This window comes from Pan troglodytes, chromosome 1, assembly GCF_028858775.2.
Source record: "Pan troglodytes isolate AG18354 chromosome 1, NHGRI_mPanTro3-v2.0_pri, whole genome shotgun sequence".
Classification (NCBI taxonomy): Eukaryota; Metazoa; Chordata; class Mammalia; order Primates; family Hominidae; genus Pan; species Pan troglodytes.
The window spans coordinates 122,538,377-122,558,737 of NC_072398.2; the positions used below are offsets into that span (position 1 = coordinate 122,538,377).

Here is a 20,361-nt window from a genome sequence, read left to right on the forward strand (position 1 = left end):
ATGTACAAGTTTTTGTGTGGACATATATTTTCATTTCTTTTGGGTATATACCTAGCAATGGAATTGCTGGGCCATATGGAAAAATACCTATTTTCTTATATCAGTGAGCATATTATGCATATATGCATTTTTTTAATATATGAACACCAATTTATTTTTATTTTGTGTACCTTCTTCCTTAGATACTGTTCAGAAAGTGTTATCTTAACTCTAGAAGGAAGTAGTTTTCATTACAAAACAATCTGGCTGGGTGCAATGGTTCATGCCTATAATCCTAGCACTTTGGGAGGCCAGGGTGGGAGGATCAGTTGAGGCCAGGAGTTTGAGACCAGCCTGGATAACATAGTGAGACCCTGTCTCTACTAAAAATTAAAAAAAAAAAAATTATCCAGGTGTGGTGGCACATGCCTGTAGTCCCAGCTAGCCAGGAGGACCTCTTGAGCCCAGGAGTTGGAGGATGCACTGAGCTGTGATTGTATCACTGTACTCCAGCCTGGGCAACAGAGCAAGACCCTGTCTCTAAAAATAATAATAATAATAAAAACCCAAAACCCAATTTATTTAAAAAAATAATTCTATTTCATTATATATATTAAAAATTGTTTTAGCCTTATACAGGATGCTGTGTTCTTTGCTCCTTTGTGAATGTCTGTTGCTGGTAGCTGGTTATGCTCATGATGATGACTGGATTGACCCCACAGACATGCTTAACTATGATGCTGCTTCAAGAACAATGAGAAAATCTCAGGTATTAAAAAAAATTCGTGCATGTGTGTGTGAGACCTTATCAGTCCCATGATGGAAATAGTCTAGCTCTGTTGTTTTGCACAGAGCTATGAGGGTCATGGATCCATGATTAGCAATTATGCAGAATATTTTCTTGACACTGTTAATCTAAAATTATTTCAAACCTACCTGGTATTGAATTTGAATGTAAAGCCCTTGAAGTAGCAAAATAATATGATTTTAGTTCTTAGTGTGTACATTTGAAACTTTTTTTTTGTGGTTCAGTACAATTTAAGAATATAACATGCAGAGTCATGAAATGATGAAGTCAGAGTCTTAGTCTTCATTAACCAAAGGCTATTTTTGTAACTAAACTATAAAGAAATAAAATGTTTCTATACTCTGTTTTAGGCAAAATATGGTATTTCAGGGGAAAAGGATGTCAGTCCTGACTTGACATGTGCTGATGAAATATCAGAATGTTATCACAAACTTGATTCTTTAACTTATAAGGTTAGTTTTTTTCATTGATAAATTTTATATTTTTATATTATGTTAAATCGCTCTATATTCTTGTCTCTGCTGATAAATTTGTATTTCTAGTGTTTCCGTGTACCGTATGATTTTTATATGTCAAATTTTTCTTTGGATACTCTAACCTTGGTTTCTTATTAGTTATTCTAGCCTTGGTTTTTCTAGTAGTACCTTGTATTTTCCTGTAATAACATTGACATCTCTGTGTTGTAAGTATTTCTTTACCAGACTGCAGACTTCTTGGTGCAAGGAATACGTTTCATTCATCTTAATTCTCTGTCACCTATCCCAGGGCTGAGGCATAGTAAACTCTCAACAAATGTAGCAAATGAAGAAATGTGTCTATTACCAGCTTATACGAATAAGAGTTACTCTTAAGAAGGATTATTATAATTTAGTGTGTAATAGCTATTCATTCCTTCATTTATCCAATCCTCTTAAAAAAATGTAGCTGAAGAGTTTACACAAAAATAAATAAGTCAAGGGATGTGAATGTAGTCGTTATGTGCTGTGGGAGCCACCCTCAGTTGGCTGCGTAGGCAGGGTGAACTGGTAGCAGTGTGGAGGTAAGGAGGTGAGGCCTGGAATGGAGAAGGGGGGTGTCAGTGAGATCAGTGGAGGCTGCAGAGGTCCAGCAATGCTGAAGGTCTGAAATGAGGCAGTGATGGGTTGAAGATAAGAGGCAGATATTAAACTTTTATGAGGTAGAATAGGCAAATGTTGATGGCTTAGGGAAGTAGGGGGGATAAGGGATAGGGAAGAGCTAGAGTGAATGAGTCCCAGCTTGAGAGACTGGGAGAGTTTGTTCACTGAGATCCAGATATAGCCCAATAAGATCTATACCCATCTGCTTGTGATTCTTATTAAGTACGAATATTGTCTCACCTGAGTGGTTGAGAAGGTGCGCTTGGATAAAATTTGCTTCACTCCCATGATTTGAGGAAGCCACAAGAAAAAGAAAAGGAAAAAAAAATTGCTTCACTTTGTGTATTATTATTGTATAGTGAGCTATACAAAAGTTTGGTTGCACAGCAAAAATGCAGAAATACCTTTTTACAGAATTTTTTTATTCCATTGTTTGTGACTGGTTTAAACATTCTAAGAAACATGATTGGTAAAATGGAGTCTTGAATTCTTTTTTTTTTTTTTCCTAAGTTGTTTCTTTAAGGTTTAGAAAATAAACTGGTTTTACAAACCTTGCCTGAGAGCAAAGGAAACTGCTGTGTTCTTCTATGTCCTTCTCTGCTCAGTGTCCTTCTTAAGTCTGTGTGCTGCTCAATTATTGTCATGTTTATCCACTGATGTGCATTTCAGCGCTCAACTCATGGTCCACACTCCGTTAAAAAATGCAAGTTGATGATCACAAAGTTATTCTAATGTTTGAAAAATACCCACTACCCTCAGCGACTTGCCTGCTGGGTTGGTGGTGGCAGAGCTAAGTTCGTAGGAAGTCTGCTCCCGTGTAGAATTGTGTGCTGAAGGGTTGCCATGTGGGTGGTACCCTGGAGAAGCTGCAGTTCCTGCCTTCCTGAGCATTCCATACAGCATGGGATGATTAATTGCTGATTAAAACATTAATAAAAGGCCAAAAGTCATATGCACATTGAAGAAATATTCTGTTGTGTCCTTCATTTCATCGTCTGGCTTCATCTTGTTTCTGTTTCTCTGTCCCTTTGTCTCTCTCTGTGTATTTATTCTACTCTTCCCTCCTGCCCTTCCTTCCTTCTTTCTCTTGTTAAATTGTTGCTTTGGAATTAGAAAGAGGCAGATTGGTCCAGATGCTCTGCTTGTGGATCTCTGCCTCCTTTAGCTTTAAAGTTGCTGAAAGTCAGCAGAAAAACTGCCAGGTTAGGGCTAAGTATTGGATCTGTGCTCCTTATTTGTTGCCTACTTGCCCTTTGCAAAGAGAACATGGGGAAGCAGGCCAGCTCTGCACTGTAATATATTATAGCTGATAAATGCAAGCTTGATCAAAACAGCTAGCTCCTTACCTTGATTCCGATGACAGCACTAGGCTAGAAACTTAAACCTTATATTATACTTTGACTCTAACTAATGTTGAATTGATTTTATGGTTACAGATTGATGAGTGTGAAAAGAAAAAGAGGGAAGACTATGAAAGTCAAAGCAATCCTGTTTTTAGGAGATACTTAAATAAGATTTTAATTGAAGCTGGAAAGCTTGGACTTGTGAGTATTTGATGGTGTGATACTAATCCGTATAGTGTATATTTTTATTTATTAATTTCAAATAATATGAAGAAGTGAAAGCATCATGATGCTTTTTAACAGAGACCACCTGACTGACTCTTTAACCAGAAGCTATTCATTCAGGATTAAAGGCACTACTATACTGCTTTGCAGTGGTCTGGTGGAAGATGAGCAGTGCAGACCGCTCTTTCTCCTCTAGTTTGTATGGATTTACTTACTCAGCTCTGTGCACTGCTCCACCAGTTAATGGAGGTGAGGAGGTGGGGTGATAATTCTGTTCTGAGCCTACTCCTTGTTTTCTCTCAGTATATGCTGAGAAAAAGAAAAATGTATTTTCGGTAGTTTTTCTCCTTGTTGTTTACTGTGGTGAGTGCTGCTTTATAGACATATTGTTCATAATTATTGTTAAAATTTCCTTTTTTTTTTTGAGACAGAGTCTCGCTCTGTTGTCCAGGCCGGAGTACTGTGGTGCAATCTTGGCTCACTACAACCTCTGCCTCCCGGGTTCCAGCAGTTCTCCCTGGCTCAGCCTCCCGAGTAGCTGGATTACAGGCACCTGCCGCCATGCCTGGCTAATTTTTGTATTTTTAGTAGAGATGGGGTTTTGCCATATTGGCCAAGCTGGTCTTAAACTCCTGACCTCAGGTGATCTGCTTGCCTTGGCCTCCCAAAGTGCTGGGATTACAGGTGTGAGCCACCGCGCCTGGCCAAAATTTCTATTTTTAAGAAGTCACTGTTTTCACTTTGGGAAGTGAAAACTTCCCAGACTTAATGCATTAATTTAGTTTTAATTCACTTACCAAAGTGAAAACGTCAAGAAAACATAAATTTAATAACTTATAACATTTAGAAAGCTCATTTAAAAGCTCATAGACTTTTTTTTTTCCTATTGTGTGTGCCACCAGAATTGATTTAGAGAGACAGAGACCAGCCTTTGGTCTTGATCTGGCCATTAGCCCCACCTGCCAGAAGTGGTTACAGGCAGATCCCTGAAAATGAAAGGCCCTTGCATCAGCACAGTGTAGGCTGGCAAAACTTGCCATATACTCCATCTTCCTGGTACAGTAAGAAGTGACCAAAAGAAAAAGGAGCGGTAGATGAATAATAACGCCACCTTATTCTGGAAATGTAGAAGCAGATGCGTTCTCATACGTACACTCTGTAATTTGAGCCTTACAGCTATATACAGGGTGGAACAGAACCTAGATAAGGAAACAGATGGAACCAAAAATACTTAAGATGGAAATGCTGGAAAATATTTAGTTTCTGATTTTTTTTTTTTTTTTTTTTTTTTTTGAGACAGAGTCTTGCTCTGTCACCCAGGCTGGAGTGCAGTGGTGCAATCTCGGCTCACTGTAAGCTCCGCCTCCCAGGTTTACACCATTCTCCTGCCTCAGCCTCCTGAGTAGCTGGGACTACAGGCGCCCGCCACCATGCCCGGCTAATTTTTTGTATTTTCAGTAGAGACAGGGTTTCACCGTGTTAGCCAGGATGGTCTTGATCTCCTGACCTCGTGATCCGCCTGCCTCGTGCCTCCCAAAGTGCTGGGATTATAGGCATGAGCCACCGCGCCCGGCCACGTCTGGCTAATATTTTTGTGTTTTCAGTAGAGACAGGATTTCACCATGTTAGCCAGGCTGGTCTCAAACTCCTGACCTCAAGTGATCTGACTGCCTCGGCCTCCCAAAGTGCTGGGATTACAGGTGTGAGCCACCATGTCCCACCTTGTATTTACTGTTTATAAAAGAAAAAGGAATTTTATTTGTATCAACTGGCTAATTAATGCAAAATTTGTTTACAGTGATTTTGCTAAGCTGAACTCACACTAATAAAGGTAGTTATAAATATGTATTTTATGGAAACCCATTATTTTGTTGCTCTTTGAGATCCTTCTTGTTTTTCTTGTTTGCACTAATACAGATTTTAGGCTATCTGAAAACTGTCAGGAAATGAAAAGTCATGCAGTGAATCATAAAATGAAGATGCACAGTTGATCCTCATTCTTCACAGATTCCGTATTTATGAATTGACCTCATTAAGTCTGTGTAACCCCAAAGTCAATAATCGAGGTGTTTTGTGGTTACTCTGGGACACAGTGAAGAGTGGTAAAAAATTTGGGTTGCCTGTTGCAGGCATTCCCAGCTGAGATGGAACAAGGCAATCAAAACTGTTTTCTTGTTTCAGCTCTCATACTGCAAACAAGTGTCTTTTTTTGTGGTCTATTTAGTGGTATATTTTTTCATACTTTTTTGAGGGGAGAGGGGTGATTTTTTTTATTTTTATTTATTTTGAGACCAATCATTAAACAGCATCATTTCTTTGTTTAAAACGGCCCTCTGATGTAGTGCTGAGCTGAGGTCTAGTGTTTCTAAGTGCAAGAAGGCCACGATGTACTTACAGAGAAAAGGAAAAGGTGTGTATTAGATAGGCTTCAGTCAAGCATAAGGTATAGGACAGTTGTCCATGTGTTCATTGTTAGTGAATGAACGATATGTATTTTAAATAAGGTGTCCTTAAACAGGAATGTACAGAAACACACATAAAACAAGGTTATATATTGATCAATTGATAAAAATGCTATGACAGGTTTGCACGAACCAAACCCTATATTTATTATAGGAGTAATGGTTCAGTACTTGCTAATTGGTGTTTGAGGTGACTTTATAGAAGATAACTACTGTGAGGCTGGGTGCGGTGGCTCACGCCTGTAATCCCAGCACTTTGGGAGGCCATGGCGGGCGGATCACGAGGTCAGGAGATCGAGACCATCCTGGCTAATGCGGTGAAACCCCGTCTCTACTAAAAATAGAAAAAATTAGCCAGGCGTAGTGGCGGGCACCTGTAGTCCCAGCTACATGGGAGGCTGAGGCAGGAGAATGGCGTGAACCCAGGAGGTGGAGCTTGCAGTGAGCAGAGATTGCGTCACTGCACTCCAGCCTGGGCGACAGAGCGAGACTCCATCTAAAAAAAAAAAAAAAAAAGAAGATAACTACTGCGAATAGCAAGAATCAACTATATTTTAGTGAAATTTACAGTATCTTTTTTACATAGAGTTCTAGAATTTTTAAATGTTTTTCATGTATATTATCTTTGGTTTTCATGTTGGCCTGTGAAGACAGGTGGATATTATTATTATTATTTTTTTTTAGAGACAGGGTCTTACTCTGTCTCCCATGCTGGAGTGCAGTGGTATGCTCATAGCTTACTGCAGCCTCGAATCCGGGGCACAGACAATTCTTCTGCCTCAGCCTGCTGAGTAGGCAGGAGCCAGGTGCACACCACTGCACACAGCTAATTGTTAGAATTTTTTTGTAGAGATGGGGTCTCGCTTTGTTGCCCAGGCTGGTCTTGAAGTCCTGGCTTCAAGCTATCCTCCCACCTTGGCCTGTCAAAGCACTAGGATTATAGGTGTGAGCTACCTCGCCCAGGCTATCATTCTTATACATATGAAATACTGCAAACTAATATTTAGTTCCAAATTGGCTTTTGTCTTAAAATGGTTCACCAAGTAGTAATAAAATTCTCTTTCTATTGTTTGTTTTTTGGTAAATTTAATTTAGCCTGATGAAAACAAAGGCGATATGCATTATGATGCTGAGATTATCCTTAAAAGAGAAACTTTGTTAGAAATACAGAAGTTTCTTAATGGAGAAGACTGGAAACCAGGTGCCTTGGATGATGCACTAAGTGATATTTTAATTAATTTTAAGTTTCATGATTTTGAAACATGGAAGTGGCGATTCGAAGATTCCTTTGGAGTGGATCCATATAATGTGTTAATGGTAAGATGGGATGAGGGCAAGGGCATCGTCATTAAGTTTCCTTTTTAAAATACTTTCCAAACTCCACCATAATTATGATAAGAACCTGTACTAGGTCACTCATACCGTATTGATGAACAAGCCACAAAATTGTAGAAATGATTTTGTGCTTTTGAGTCCAGTTCTTTTTAGCTGTCTTAAGTGTTTTTGGTGGCTGATTTCTGCTTCTCTCTGTTTTAAGGTACTTCTTTGTCTGCTCTGCATCGTGGTTTTAGTGGCTACCGAGCTGTGGACATATGTACGTTGGTACACTCAGTTGAGACGTGTTTTAATCATCAGCTTTCTGTTCAGTTTGGGATGGAATTGGATGTATTTATATAAGGTATTACATGGATGGAGGGTTTTACAATTTTAACACATTTATTCACAATGAAAGAAGACTCTAATCCATTGAGAGCAATCTTGCCTTGGATGTGGGTTGGAGGCAGTGATTAGAGGTGGCCCATGCTGGAGAGGAATTAAATGGACACTTCTTAGCTGACAGTTTTTTGATTCCTTGACCAGTTAGTGGGTAAAAAAGTTCAGTCCTAATTTTCATAACCCAGTTACTGTTAACATTTGGGCATCTAAGTCAGAATAAAGCCAGGTGGGTTGGGTGTGGTGGCTCATGCCTGTAATCCCAGCACTTTGGGAGGCTGAGGTGGGCAGATCACTTGGTCAGGAGGTCAAGACTAGCCTGGCCAACATGGTGAAACCCTGTCTGTACTAAAAATACAAAAATTAGCTGGGCCTGGTGGCGTGCACCTGTAGTCCCAGCTACTCAGCAGGCTGAGGCAGGAGAACTGCTTGAACCTGGGAGGTTGCAGTGAGCCAAGATTGTGCCGCTGCACTCCAGCCTGGACCACAGAGTGAGGTCTGTCTCAAAAACAAGGAAGAAAAAAAAAAAGAATAAAGCTATGTGTATACATTTAAAAATTATCATGTAGGTAATTTAGAGTATGTCATTCTATGTCTTTGCTAGAAATGATACCAAAATATTATTTTTTAAAAATTAGGTTATTTTTTGAATAAGTGGTATATTCATGGCAGAGAATTTAGAAAAGGCAGATACAAAGAAATTAATTTTTAAAATAACCTATAATTTTATCACCTAGAGAAAATCTGTCAATAGTTTAAGGTATTTCTTTCTAGATTTTTCTAGATTTTAATTATCTTTCAAAGTTGGGATCATACTGTATATAGAAATTGGAAAGGACCACTACTGTTCCCATCAACATAGCATAAATGATAATCATTGAAAGAAAATTTTAGATCTTTCTAGCAGAGTGAGTCAAGTAGCCAAGTATTTTCAATGATTTCATCTGGTTAAAGCATTGTGACATTTCCTTAACCTTTTGCTGTAAGTATTATAGTATGTAGAAGTAATTATTTACAAATTAAACACAGATTCTGTGGGGAAGGAAAGTTGCTTGAGTATTGTCACCTTAATGATTGTATATTGGTCATTGTACTGGAAATTATCCAGTGCAAAATAGGATATCATCAACTATAAAAGAAAATAAGAAGTAGTCATTTAATTTGTATGGCTAGAACTAATTGTTGTTGTTGTTGCTGCTGTTTTTGAGACAGTCTCACTCTGTCCCCCAGGCTGGAGTGCAGTAGTGAAATCTCGGCTCAATGCAACCTCCACCTCCCGGGTTCAAGCGATTCTCTTGCCTCAGCCTCCTATCTGGGACTACAGGCCCGTGCTATCACGCCCGGCTGAACTAATTTTTAAAAACAATATTTTTAGTAAAGTTTCCCTTTTTCATTATAATTACTTACAGAGAAGGCAATTGTAGTTAGTACTTTATGCTTACTTGTTGCATTAAGGCTGTACTTTTCCATGAACTGGAAATAGCTACTCTTTACAAATAATATGTTTTCCTATAATCCTAGCACTTTGGGAGGCTGAGGCGGGCGATCAGTTGAGGTCAGGAGTTCAAGACCAGCCTGGCCAACATGATGAAACCCCGTCTCTACTAAAAATACAAAAATTAGCTGGGCGTGGTAGCGGGCACCTTTAATCCCAGCTACTCGGGAAGCTGAGGCAGGAGAATCGCTTGAACCCGGGAGGTGGTGGTTGCAGTGAGCCGAGATTGTGCCACTGCACACCAGCGTGGGTGACAGGGCGAGACTCCGTCTCAGGAAAAAAAGAGAAAAAATAGTAATAATAATATGTATTTTTTTAATTAAAACTTTTATAACAGTCTGGTTTGGATGAATGGTAAAGACACTCTTTGAATGAAGGTCTTTTGGATGTGTAGGCCTAACCTTCATAGGTAACGGCCTCTCCTGGTTCCCTTTTGGTGTTGGGCAGCTAGCTTTTGCACAGCATCAGGCTGAAGTCGCCAAGATGGAGCCATTAAACAATGTGTGTGCCGAGAAGATGGACTGGACTGGAAGTATCTGGGGTAAGGTGTTTGTGCACTTGTCCTTATTTTGAATAGAAATTCTGAGAATGAGAGAACATAGAACAAAGAGAATGATAAAATAACAGGAGGCTTTCCATGACTGAATCTTTAATATCAGAAGAACATGCAAGAAGCATTTTAGGTTTAAAACCAGTGACTTTTTGTGCTCATCTAAAGTCACAGGGAAGGAATAGAAGTTGTATATATGTTGGCTCTGATATTATCTGTCTTCCTTCATAAGACTGTGTGAAGGATCCTATGCTCGCTTTTGTTCATCTCGTCCTTTGCACAGAGTCTGGCATATTCTCAATAGAAGTTTATTAAACAAGTGAATGAATGTATGTATGAATTAATATCCATCTTAAATTTAATGGCCTTATATTGACTTGTGAAATTTTATGTTGTAGCTTTACTTTTTTTTAACTACGGGAAAAATTAGTTTTTTTATTCTTTCACATTTTATAAACATTCTCATGAATGTTCACTACCTTTGGTTGTATGTATCTAGCAATGGGGATGGTTTAATAATGTTCCAAGGCATTTTATAAATGCAAGTCCATGACTGACACAGAATTCTGCAGATGGATTCCAAAATAAATGTTTCTTAAAAAGTTGTGGGAACTAAACCAATTCAGCCTTCCTTCCTGGCTTCAGTGGACAGTGAAATGCCTCCTCTAGCTCAGGCTAGTTTCCCAACGTATATAAGCCTGATTTGGAAAAATTAGAACTAATATTCCACTTTATTTTGTAAACTCCATAAAGAACTGACTTTTTAAATTAAAAATTTACTGAGGTAATTGTGGATTCACACAGTAAGAAATACTAGAGAGAGAGCCCGTGTACCCTTTCCCCATTTTCCTCCAGTGGTGACATCTTGCACAGCTTTAACAGTATAATATCAGAGTCAGGATATTGACTTTGATACAATCCACCAGTCTTATTTCGACTTCCCATTTTACCTGTACTCATTTGTGTTTGTGAAGCATTGCTTTTAAAGTGTTTACCTTTTAGACATTTTTATAAAATACAATTTTTTATCTGCATAAAACATGTATAATTTGAATGGATTTTTAAAACATGATTTTGGACATAAGATGAAGAATTTAAAAATCAGCATTACAGGGAGTCTACTTAAAACTTAAGATAATTTAAAATTCATTGGTGGGTGGTCAGGGAGGGTCAAAACCAAAGTAATGTCTTGTTTGGGAATGAAATGCAGCATTAAAAGAAATGATCAGTGTTTTGTCTGTTTCTCTAAACAGAATGGTTTAGAAGTTCATGGACCTATAAGGATGACCCATGCCAAAAATACTATGAGCTCTTACTAGTCAACCCTATTTGGTTGGTCCCACCAACAAAGGTATAGCATATATTTTGTAAAAATTACTTAAAGTCAGTCAGAAATCCCTTGTATTTTAAAGAAATTTAGTGTTTGAGTCATTTTGCTAATAAGCGTTTGTCCAAGAAAAAATACTTTTGCACAGTGATTTTCATATTAAAAATGGCACAACAGCATTTTAATTTATGTAACATACTTTCAGCATCAGTACACAATGAATTTTGATGCATTCTGTACCTTAGTCCTGTGAGGAGAAAATTAAGTTGCTTTTCTCTCGTTTTAGGCACTTGCAGTTACATTCACCACATTTGTAACGGAGCCATTGAAGCATATTGGAAAAGGAACTGGGGAATTTATTAAAGCACTCATGAAGGAAATTCCAGCGCTGCTTCATCTTCCAGTGCTGATAATTATGGCATTAGCCATCCTGGTTAGTATTAATATATTAGCACTGTCGGGCCAGGCGTGGTGGCTCACGCCTGTAATCCCAGCACTTTGGGAGGCCTAGGCGGGCGGATCATGAGGTCAGGAGATCGAGACCATCTTGGCTAACACGGTGAAACCCCGTCTCTACTAAAAAAAATACAAAAAATTAGCCGGGCGTGGTGGCGGGCGCCTGTAGTCCCAGCTACTCGGGAGGCTGAGGCAGGAGAATGGGGTGAACCTGGGAGGCGGAGCTTGCAGTGAGCCGAGATCGCACCACTGTACTCTAGCCTGGGCGACAGAGCAAGACTCCATCTCAAAAAATAGAAAAAAAATTATATATATATATATTTGTCTATCTATATATATTTATATTTATATATCTATATATTTATATATTTATTATATATAATATATATTTATATATTTATTATATATAATATATATTTATATATTATATATTATATATTTATATTATATATGTATATATAATATATATTTGTATATTATATATTTATATTTATATATATTTATATATTCACTGTATTTAGCAAGATTTATATTAAATCTTAGTATTAATATTAGTAATACTGGTTAGTATTAAATATTAGCACTGTCAATATTTAGCAAGATTTACAGAAAAAAAGGCAATGCTAAAATTATTGGGCTTCTTTGATGTTGTAAATCAGGCTAAGTCACGCTTAATGAGAAGGCGATTTTTAAGTGATACAGATTTTTTCCTCCCCTCTGCCCCTCTAAATGATACAGACATATTATACTTACTTGTATATTTTTATAATCAAGAAAGTAGTTCTCTAGTTTGATTGCATATGTCATAGCAGTGATTTAGAATAATAACCTCTTTATAAATGTGTTAACCTTGGTAAATTAATACACAGGAAATAGGAAGTTGATTTCTGTCTCCCAGAAAGGGGGCCTTCTTATTTCTAGTCAGTTTTTGCAGCAGTGAGAAGGGTAGAGCATTGAGTTTGACACAGAACCAGAAAGGGATGTGGAAGAACATGGGTATGCTGAGAAAGAGTTTGGGGATCCAGGAGAAGACATTAAGAAGAAATATTACTCGTCATCCCTCCATGGTCTATTCAGTGTTTTTTGTTATCGATTTTTTAGCTATTACCCAAGTAAAGCAGTTGTCGCATAAAACAAAAAGAACTCAGATGTGCCAAGGGAAATTCTCTTCCCTAAGGATACAAGATTCACTATCTCTGTTCACTTTGAAATCGTTTCTTTTTTGGTTTTGTTTTTTGGCTTGTGATTACAGGATTATGTGGTTGACGGGTATTTTTTTGTTAGGTGACATTAGTTCTATAGTCATAGTTTAGTCTCTGAAACTGAAATTATCAGCAGAGTCTTCACCATCTGTTTTTGTTTCATGTGCTCCCTAAGGAAAGTTATGCTTTCCTTAAAAGTTTTGCTGCTTTTGTCTTCAAATAGTAGTGTTTGAAAGACTAGTACAGAAATTTTCAAAGTTTCTGTTCTCAGGACCTCTTTGCAGTCTTAAAAATTGAAGCCCACAAACAGCTCTTACTTAAGGTGATTATATTTATTGATACTTACATATTAGGAGTTAAAACAAATTTAAAACATACAAGTACTGTACACGCAAGCACGCATCCCCTGAGTCTGAGTGAGGCTGTCACTCTAGCATCTGGAACGTTCTGTGTATACTCAGGAGGGGACAGTGAAAAAGACAAATAATAATGTCTTTGTATTATGAAAAGTTTTGATCTCATAGATCTCCTGAAAGTCTCAGGTATTCCCCGGGGGTCCCTGGGCCACACTGTAAGGAACTGCTGCCTACTTTTTCCCATGGAATGTGAATCAAAACCTGTTGAATTTTAGCTGTAACTTAAGCCTAGTTTATATTTGTAAAAAGAAAATGTACAGAAGATTGTTTACATAATGATATACAACTTTAAATATTTTCAGCATTTACCTTATATGATGGGCATGAATCTAGAAACATGAATAATTATCAGACTAGAACCTTCTAATTTAAATATCTAGGCTTCAGCCTGCCATTGTTATAGTTCAATCGAAATGTGTCTAGCTGATTAAAATGTCTACTGAAAGATTTATTAAGTTTTATTGGCCACTCTGGCCTTGTATTAATCTAAAGAAAAATGAAAAAAAGTCAAATTAACATGTTTATGTCTATAAATGCCACAAGTAAGTTAAATTACATAACTTTGTTAGCACTCTGAATAAAATGCCTCATAACTTTTGTAAGTTAGCCATTGAGTCCTCAGGAAAATGTATTTCTTTTCCTTACAGAGTTTCTGCTATGGTGCTGGAAAATCAGTTCATGTGCTGAGACATATAGGTGGTCCTGAGAGAGAACCTCCCCAGGCACTTCGGCCATGGGATAGAAGACGGCAGGAGGAAATTGATTATAGACCTGATGGTGGAGCAGGTGATGCCGATTTCCATTATAGGGGCCAAATGGGCCCCATTGAGCAAGGCCCTTATGCCAAAACGTATGAGGGTAGAAGAGAGATTTTGAGAGAGAGAGATGTTGACTTGAGATTTCAGACTGGCAACAAGAGCCCTGAAGTGCTCCGGGCATTTGATGTACCAGACGCAGAGGCACGAGAGCATCCCACAGTGGTACCCAGTGTAAGTCAGCAACTCTTTTATTCTGCTGTCCCTTCATTACTGGTTCTAAATCCTTCTGGAAGAGGTCTGATTGTTTTTACTCTTTTACCCCTCACCCTTAATTATATCATGAGTGATTACCCCTCACCCTTAATTATATCATGAGTGATATAGCCACTCACTCTCTCCCCTTTCTGGTCAAAAGTTAGTTCAGCTTCCTCAGAAGAAATAAAGTTAGATTTAACTTTTATGTAAAATACAATTTAACAGTAGTTTGTTAGAGCAGATGGTAATTCATATGAACCTTCATGGGAAGCCAGCATATGAGCATGACAGAAATTTCTATCTTCGAAGAGATCAGAGAGAAGGCATCACTGAAGGCCCGGAGCTCTAGGGAAGGTGCAGTAGACCCTAAAGGATTAGCTGGATGGAAGAGTGGGCTGGGGCCAGGGATCAAAAACATTGCTTCCCCAAATCTTCAGCGTCATTGGCTGGCTAGACTATACTTTTTACCTGTAGAATGGTGAGAAGTTTTTCACCATTATCAGTCTTTTAAAGGGACATTTCCATTTCTGTTTGAGAGAGGAATTTGTATTGTCATTTGAAATGTTTAAATTGCAGCTGTTAAACCTTTGAAACAGTTATGAGCATAATAGAATCTGGGAAATTATAGAATCCCTTCCCATAGTTTCATATAAAAATAAACATATCTACATGTATCTAGAAAGATGGACCAGGCGCGGTGGCTCACGCCTGTAATCCCAGCACTTTGGGAGGCCAAGGCAGGCGGATCACTGGAGGTCTGCAGTTCAAGACTAGCCTGGCCAACATGGCAAAACCCCATCTCTACTAAAAATACAAAAAAATTAGCCAGGCATGATGTGGTATGCACCTGTAATCCCAGCTACTTGGGAGGCTGAGACAGGAGAATTGCTTGATTCCAGGGGGCGGAGGCTGCAGTGAGCCGAGATCGTGCCATTGCACTCCAGCCTGGGTGACAGAGTGAGACGTCGTCTCAAAAAAACAAACAAAAAAAACAACTTAAGATGGTCCTTCCAGCTTTTATAGTTAGTAATTACCTGTCACCTATCTCAGAAGTCTTCCAGTGACTTCCTATCTCACTTGAGGGGAAAGCCAGTATCACAATGGCCTGGAAGCCTCCTTGGTCTCCCCTTCCCCTACATCCACTACCTCTCTGGTCACCTCTTCTCCCTCCATGCTCACTCTACTTTAGCCATAAGGGCTCCTGACTGTTCCTTGAACTTGAGAGCCTTTGTACCTGCTGTTCATTCTACAGTCTTCATTTATATATCATATGGTTACTTTCTTCAGGCCTTTACTCATTTTTATTATTTTTGTTGACAAGGTCTCACTCTGTGGTCAAGGCTGGGGTGCAGTGATCATAGCTCATTGCAGCCTCAAAATCCTGGGCTCAACTGATTCTTTTGCCTCAGCCTTCTGAGTAACTAGGACTATAGGCATATACGACCATGCCTGGCTAATATTTTTTATTTTTTGTGGATATGGGGTCTTGCTGTTACCCAGGCTGGTCTCAAACTCCTGGCCTCAAGCAGTCTTCTCACCTTGGTCTCCCAAAGTTATGGGATTACAGGTGTGAGCCACCATGCCTAACCATATCACTTTTTCAGACCACCCTAATTTAAACTGTAATTTGACCCTACCAGCCCACCCACATTCAGCACTCATCTCTTCTCTGCTTTTTTTACATAGCCTCTTTAATTCAACATATCACACTTGTGTGATTTTCTTCTAACCTAAATATAAGTTCCAGTGAGGACAGTTTTATGTATTTTGTTCCTGCTGTATCCCTAACACCTAGAACTTAATATATGCTCAAGAAATATTTGTCAAATGAATTATTCTCACCAGGCAAGAGAAGTTGACAATACTGATGACCAATTCTCTTGACCCCTTCTAAGCTGGGCCACTAGACCACCCAGTATATGCGCTAAGCGTTCCCACTCCTCTGTGGGAGTACTGTGGAGTTTGGTGAGGTATAATAACATTTATATAATTATAACCCAGCACTGGACCCTGGATTTGAAAGAGTTTGGAGCTTGCTACAATGGATTTGGGTGGGAACTTTTTAGATATGTTTGATTACTAAGACTTCACATTACATTAAACAGTTAAAATGTAATTTTGTACTTTATAGCATAAATCACCTGTTTTGGATACAAAGCCCAAGGAGACAGGTGGAATCCTGGGGGAAGGCACACCGAAAGAAAGCAGTACTGAAAGCAGCCAGTCGGCCAAGCCTGTCTCTGGCCAAGACACATCAGGGAATACAGAAGGTTCACCCGCAGCGGAAAAGGCCCAGCTCAAGTCTGAAGCCGCAGGCAGCCCAGACCAAGGCAGCACATACAGCCCCGCAAGAGGTGTGGCTGGACCACGTGGACAGGATCCGGTCAGCAGCCCCTGTGGCTAGAGGAACACCAGCACAAACGACAGCCTCAAGTCTCCTTCGAGCTTTGTAAAGTATACTCTTCACTCTCTTTCTCTTCTCTGCAAGAATTCTGATTACTACAAAGGTGCCATCTTCAACATTCACATTTCAACTTCAACATTCACATTTTTACTGACAATTAGAATTAACAAACACGTTATATATGTAAAAGCTTTTCATTTCATCTTCTCTTTGATATTTACATCCCATAAAGTAAGAAGTGTTTATTTTAAGATGAACAGATGATAGGCATCACTGATTCTGGATAGTTAAGGAGGCCAGTTTGAATTGGGGACATTGAAAAAGAAATTTTATTGTTACAGGCACTTACGGGAACCCACTAACCAATTTACATTGCCTAGTGAATCCACTAGAGTTAAGGCCACCCACTTGATGCCTCCAGCATCTTCATGCAGCCATGGAGTATCGTTACCAGGATCAGTCTGACTGACACCTCAGCTTATCTCTACGCAGGCTGCCCACAGGTCACTGTGGCTGTAGTTTCATCTTTTCCACAGCTATTACTACGCCTGCATCCTTATCGTTCCTTTTACTTTGTGTTTACTTAGAGAAAACTGAAGACTGCCAGGGCAATTTAGATAACATAGCTTGTTATATTGGTAATCTGTTTTACAGAGTCAGTCGACTGAAAATGACTTTATTCTTTTCCCCCACCAATTGAAGTGCATGGGCTTTTTATAAAACCTATTTTTTGTGTTACTCAGAATCCTAGCAGTGGAGACTATTAGATATTACCATATCTTAATTCATATTATAGCAAATCATATTGTCTTGTCCACAGGAAGTTTGCATTTTTAGAGATCTATACACAGAGAATACCATGATGAGGAAGAAGAGAGTTGGGTGTCTTCCTTAACTGCAGACAGGACATCAGTCAGCACTTTACATTAGTCTTTCTGATTATCAAAAGCATTCCTCATTTTAAACTTTTTAAAAAGCAATGCATAAATTTTGTACCTGTCCTTAGCAGACTTCACAGACATCAGGTGTCCTTTGTTTTAACCATATTCACACTACAAGTTATGTTCAACTGCTTACTAAAAGTGATACCAGTCAGGAATAAAGTCTTTAAATTTTCATGCAGATATTTGTATCCCAAGCACTTGCTTTTTGATTTTAATATGAAATGCAGAATACACATTTTTGGATCCAGGAAGTATTACTTACTTACGTGCCTGTAACAATGTAATTTTAGGCCAGGTGCAGTGGCTCATGCCTACAGTCCTAGCACTTTGGAAGGTTGAGGGAGGATGATCGCTTAAGCTCGGGAGTTCAAGGCTATGTACTAAAAATAAAACTAGCCAGGCATGGTGGTACACGCCTGTAGTCCCAGCTACTTGGAGGGCTGAGGCAAGAGGATCGCGAGGTGGCAGTGAGTTATGATCGAGCCACTGTACTCCAGCCTGGGTGACAGAGCAAGACCTTGTCTCAAAATTATACATGTTAATATATTCTAGTTTAATATTGCAAACATCTTTAGAATTTCATCAGAAAGGTGATTTTTTCTAAGAAATGCAAAAGGATTTTAGGATTTTTAACACAGAGGACATGTAACAAATGAATCCTGACAGACACCTGCAGTTTAGAATAAATTTGTGAACATCCATGCGTATAAAGTGTCCTCTTCGGACAAGACATGTTCACACTGACTTGGGGAATATGCCCCCAAGGTGAGAGCTGTCTTTTGAACTGTGATCTGACTGACTCTGAAAAGTAGTGAATGCCCCAGGTGATAGACTGTGAGTGGAATTAATGCTGCTTGCATGCCTTTTAATCCAAAACCAAATTCTTTTAAAAATTTTTTAAATAAAATTTCACCTTTGTATTCTTTCATTACAGATATCCATTTGGGGATGAAGTCTACTTTGACAGCTAGCAAGGCAACATGCAACTGCTGTTGAATGATGACAGCAGTTCAGGAAAGACTTAAATATGAAAGCAAATTGAACACATCGGGCCAGTTTGTTATCAGAAAAGAGAGAAGACTTGTTTATTGACTAGCCAATATGTCACTAAAATTAAGGTTTATATTGTGAAGCTTTTTTGAAATTTTACTTTTTTTTGAGAGTTTTGCTCTGTCACCCAGGCTGGAGTGAGGTGGTACAATCTCGGCTCACTGCAACCTCCACCTCCCAGGTTCAAGAGATTCTCCTGCCTCAGCCTCCCGAGTAGCTAGGATTACAGATGTGCATCACCATGCCTGGCTAATTTTTGTATTTTTTAGTAGAGATGGGGGTTTCACCATGTTGGTCAGGCTGGTCTCGAACTCCTGACCTCAAGTGATCCGCCCTTGTCGGCCTCCCAAAGTGCTGGGATTACAGGCGTGAGCCATTGTGCCCAGCCTATATAGGGTGAAGCTTTTAGGAAAATCAGAACAGGGTAGACAGCTGTTAAAAACAATGTTTAAATGGAATAATGTTGAATGTTTACAGGCTGTAAGAACTATCGTATACACAAAATAAACTTTTTACGTTGTGGTTTGGTATACTGTCTTAACTGAATTTTCTTATAAGAACCCCATGAAACTTACCTGAGTTTTTAAAATGCTATCCAGGACATCATACCTTATAGTATACGTGAAACATAATGTAATCCAGGTTGTAATTTAGAACTTTTTTTTTTTTTAAGCTGAGCACTTTTAATGTAATTCCAGATTATGACTCTTAAAAAACATTGGCCATTTAGAGAAATAGTTCTATTTGCCCATCCAAATCACCTGAATGACTTTTTGAAAGAATAGGGGTCCACATACCCAGATCCCATCCCAGCTGTGCACAATCTGAAGCAAGCAGAGTGGAACAAGTTGGCAACTTGTTCCAAGCGTGGGCCTTTGCAGTCTGTGATCCAGTGTTACTCCAGGTCCCAGTCTGTCCCATGCTTGTCTTTTGCTACAGTTAGTTACTTTGTTATCATCCCCTTGTAAACTGCCTTCAGTATCTGGGATAAGGAAGACAAAGCTTAATGACAACTAAGGTTCTAGCTGACATCTTTCATATTTAATTTTTGTGAGTTTTCATCTGTTTTCTGTTTATGTGTCCTAGGTTCTTGACCTAACCACATGGGTTTCGTTTTTTGTTTTTATATTAGAACTTACTTAGAAAAGTTTGTTTTACAGCAGTATTATGGAACAGAAGAGACCATTTTAAATAATTTTTTTAAACAGCCCAAAACACACAAAAGATACTTGTTTTCTAGAGACAGGGTCTTGCTCTGTCACCCAGGCTGGAGTGCAGTGGCACGACCATAGCTCAGTGCAGCCTCCACCTCCTGGGCTCAAGTGGTCCTCCTGCCTCAGCCTCTTAAGCAGTTGGGACTACAGGTTTGTGCCAGCATGCTTGCTATTTTTTTTTTTTTTTTTCTTTGAGACAGAGTCTTGCTCTGTCACCCAGCCTGGAGTCCAGTGGCTTGGTCTCAGCTCATTGCAATCTCTGCCTCCCAGGGGTTCAAGTGATTCTCCTGCCTCAGCCTCCCAAGTAGCTGAAACTACAGGCGCATGCCACCATGCCCAGCTAATTTTTGTATTTTTAGTAGAGACAGGGTTTCACTATGTTGGCCAGGCTGGTCTCAAACTCCTGACCTCAAGTGATCTGCCCGCTTCAGCCTCCCAAAGTGCTGGGATTACAGGTGTGAGCCACTGCGCCTGGCTGGTGATTTATTTTTCATAGACACGGGGGTCTTACTATGTTGCCCAGGTTGGTCTTGAACTCCTAGCCTCAAGCGATCCTCCTGCCTCAGCCTCCAAACGTGCTGGGATTACAGGAATGAGACACCATACCCAGCCCAAGAAGTAGAGTTTCTTTTATACTGACTT

The 20,361-nt window shown here is 39.1% G+C and overlaps 2 protein-coding genes across 39 annotated transcripts in view; one reads left to right on the forward strand and one right to left on the reverse strand.

The window, feature by feature from the left end:
* The window catches only part of CLCC1 (chloride channel CLIC like 1), a 31,555-nt gene extending 12,520 nt beyond the window's left edge, over positions 1-19,035 (forward strand). For 13 of the 32 annotated variants that reach the window (XM_009426853.5, XM_009426847.5, XM_063816312.1 and 10 more), the window contains 11 exons: positions 609-748; positions 1,138-1,239; positions 3,342-3,449; positions 7,031-7,252; positions 7,473-7,613; positions 9,591-9,684; positions 10,947-11,044; positions 11,307-11,453; positions 13,742-14,083; positions 16,239-16,556; positions 18,390-19,035. In XM_009426853.5, coding sequence (XP_009425128.3) covers positions 620-748; positions 1,138-1,239; positions 3,342-3,449; positions 7,031-7,252; positions 7,473-7,613; positions 9,591-9,684; positions 10,947-11,044; positions 11,307-11,453; positions 13,742-14,083; positions 16,239-16,511 — 1,656 coding nt within the window. In that variant the 5' untranslated portion in view covers positions 609-619 and the 3' untranslated portion in view covers positions 16,512-16,556; positions 18,390-19,035. Of the gene's footprint in view, positions 1-608; positions 749-1,137; positions 1,240-3,341; positions 3,450-3,593; positions 3,723-7,030; positions 7,253-7,472; positions 7,614-9,590; positions 9,685-10,946; positions 11,045-11,306; positions 11,454-13,741; positions 14,084-16,238; positions 16,562-18,389 lie in introns of those variants that run through there. The other 19 variants (XR_008539797.2, XR_010159256.1, XR_010159250.1 and 16 more) reach the window with 4 other exon arrangements.
* A 127-nt stretch (positions 19,036-19,162) lies between these two features.
* GPSM2 (G protein signaling modulator 2) overlaps positions 19,163-20,361 on the reverse strand; it is a 56,107-nt gene continuing 54,908 nt past the window's right edge. For all 7 annotated transcript variants that reach the window (XM_009426928.5, XM_054668338.2, XM_009426937.5 and 4 more), the window contains one exon: positions 19,163-19,487. The gene's annotated coding sequence lies outside the window, so the exon portion shown is untranslated. The remainder of the gene's footprint in view (positions 19,488-20,361) is intronic.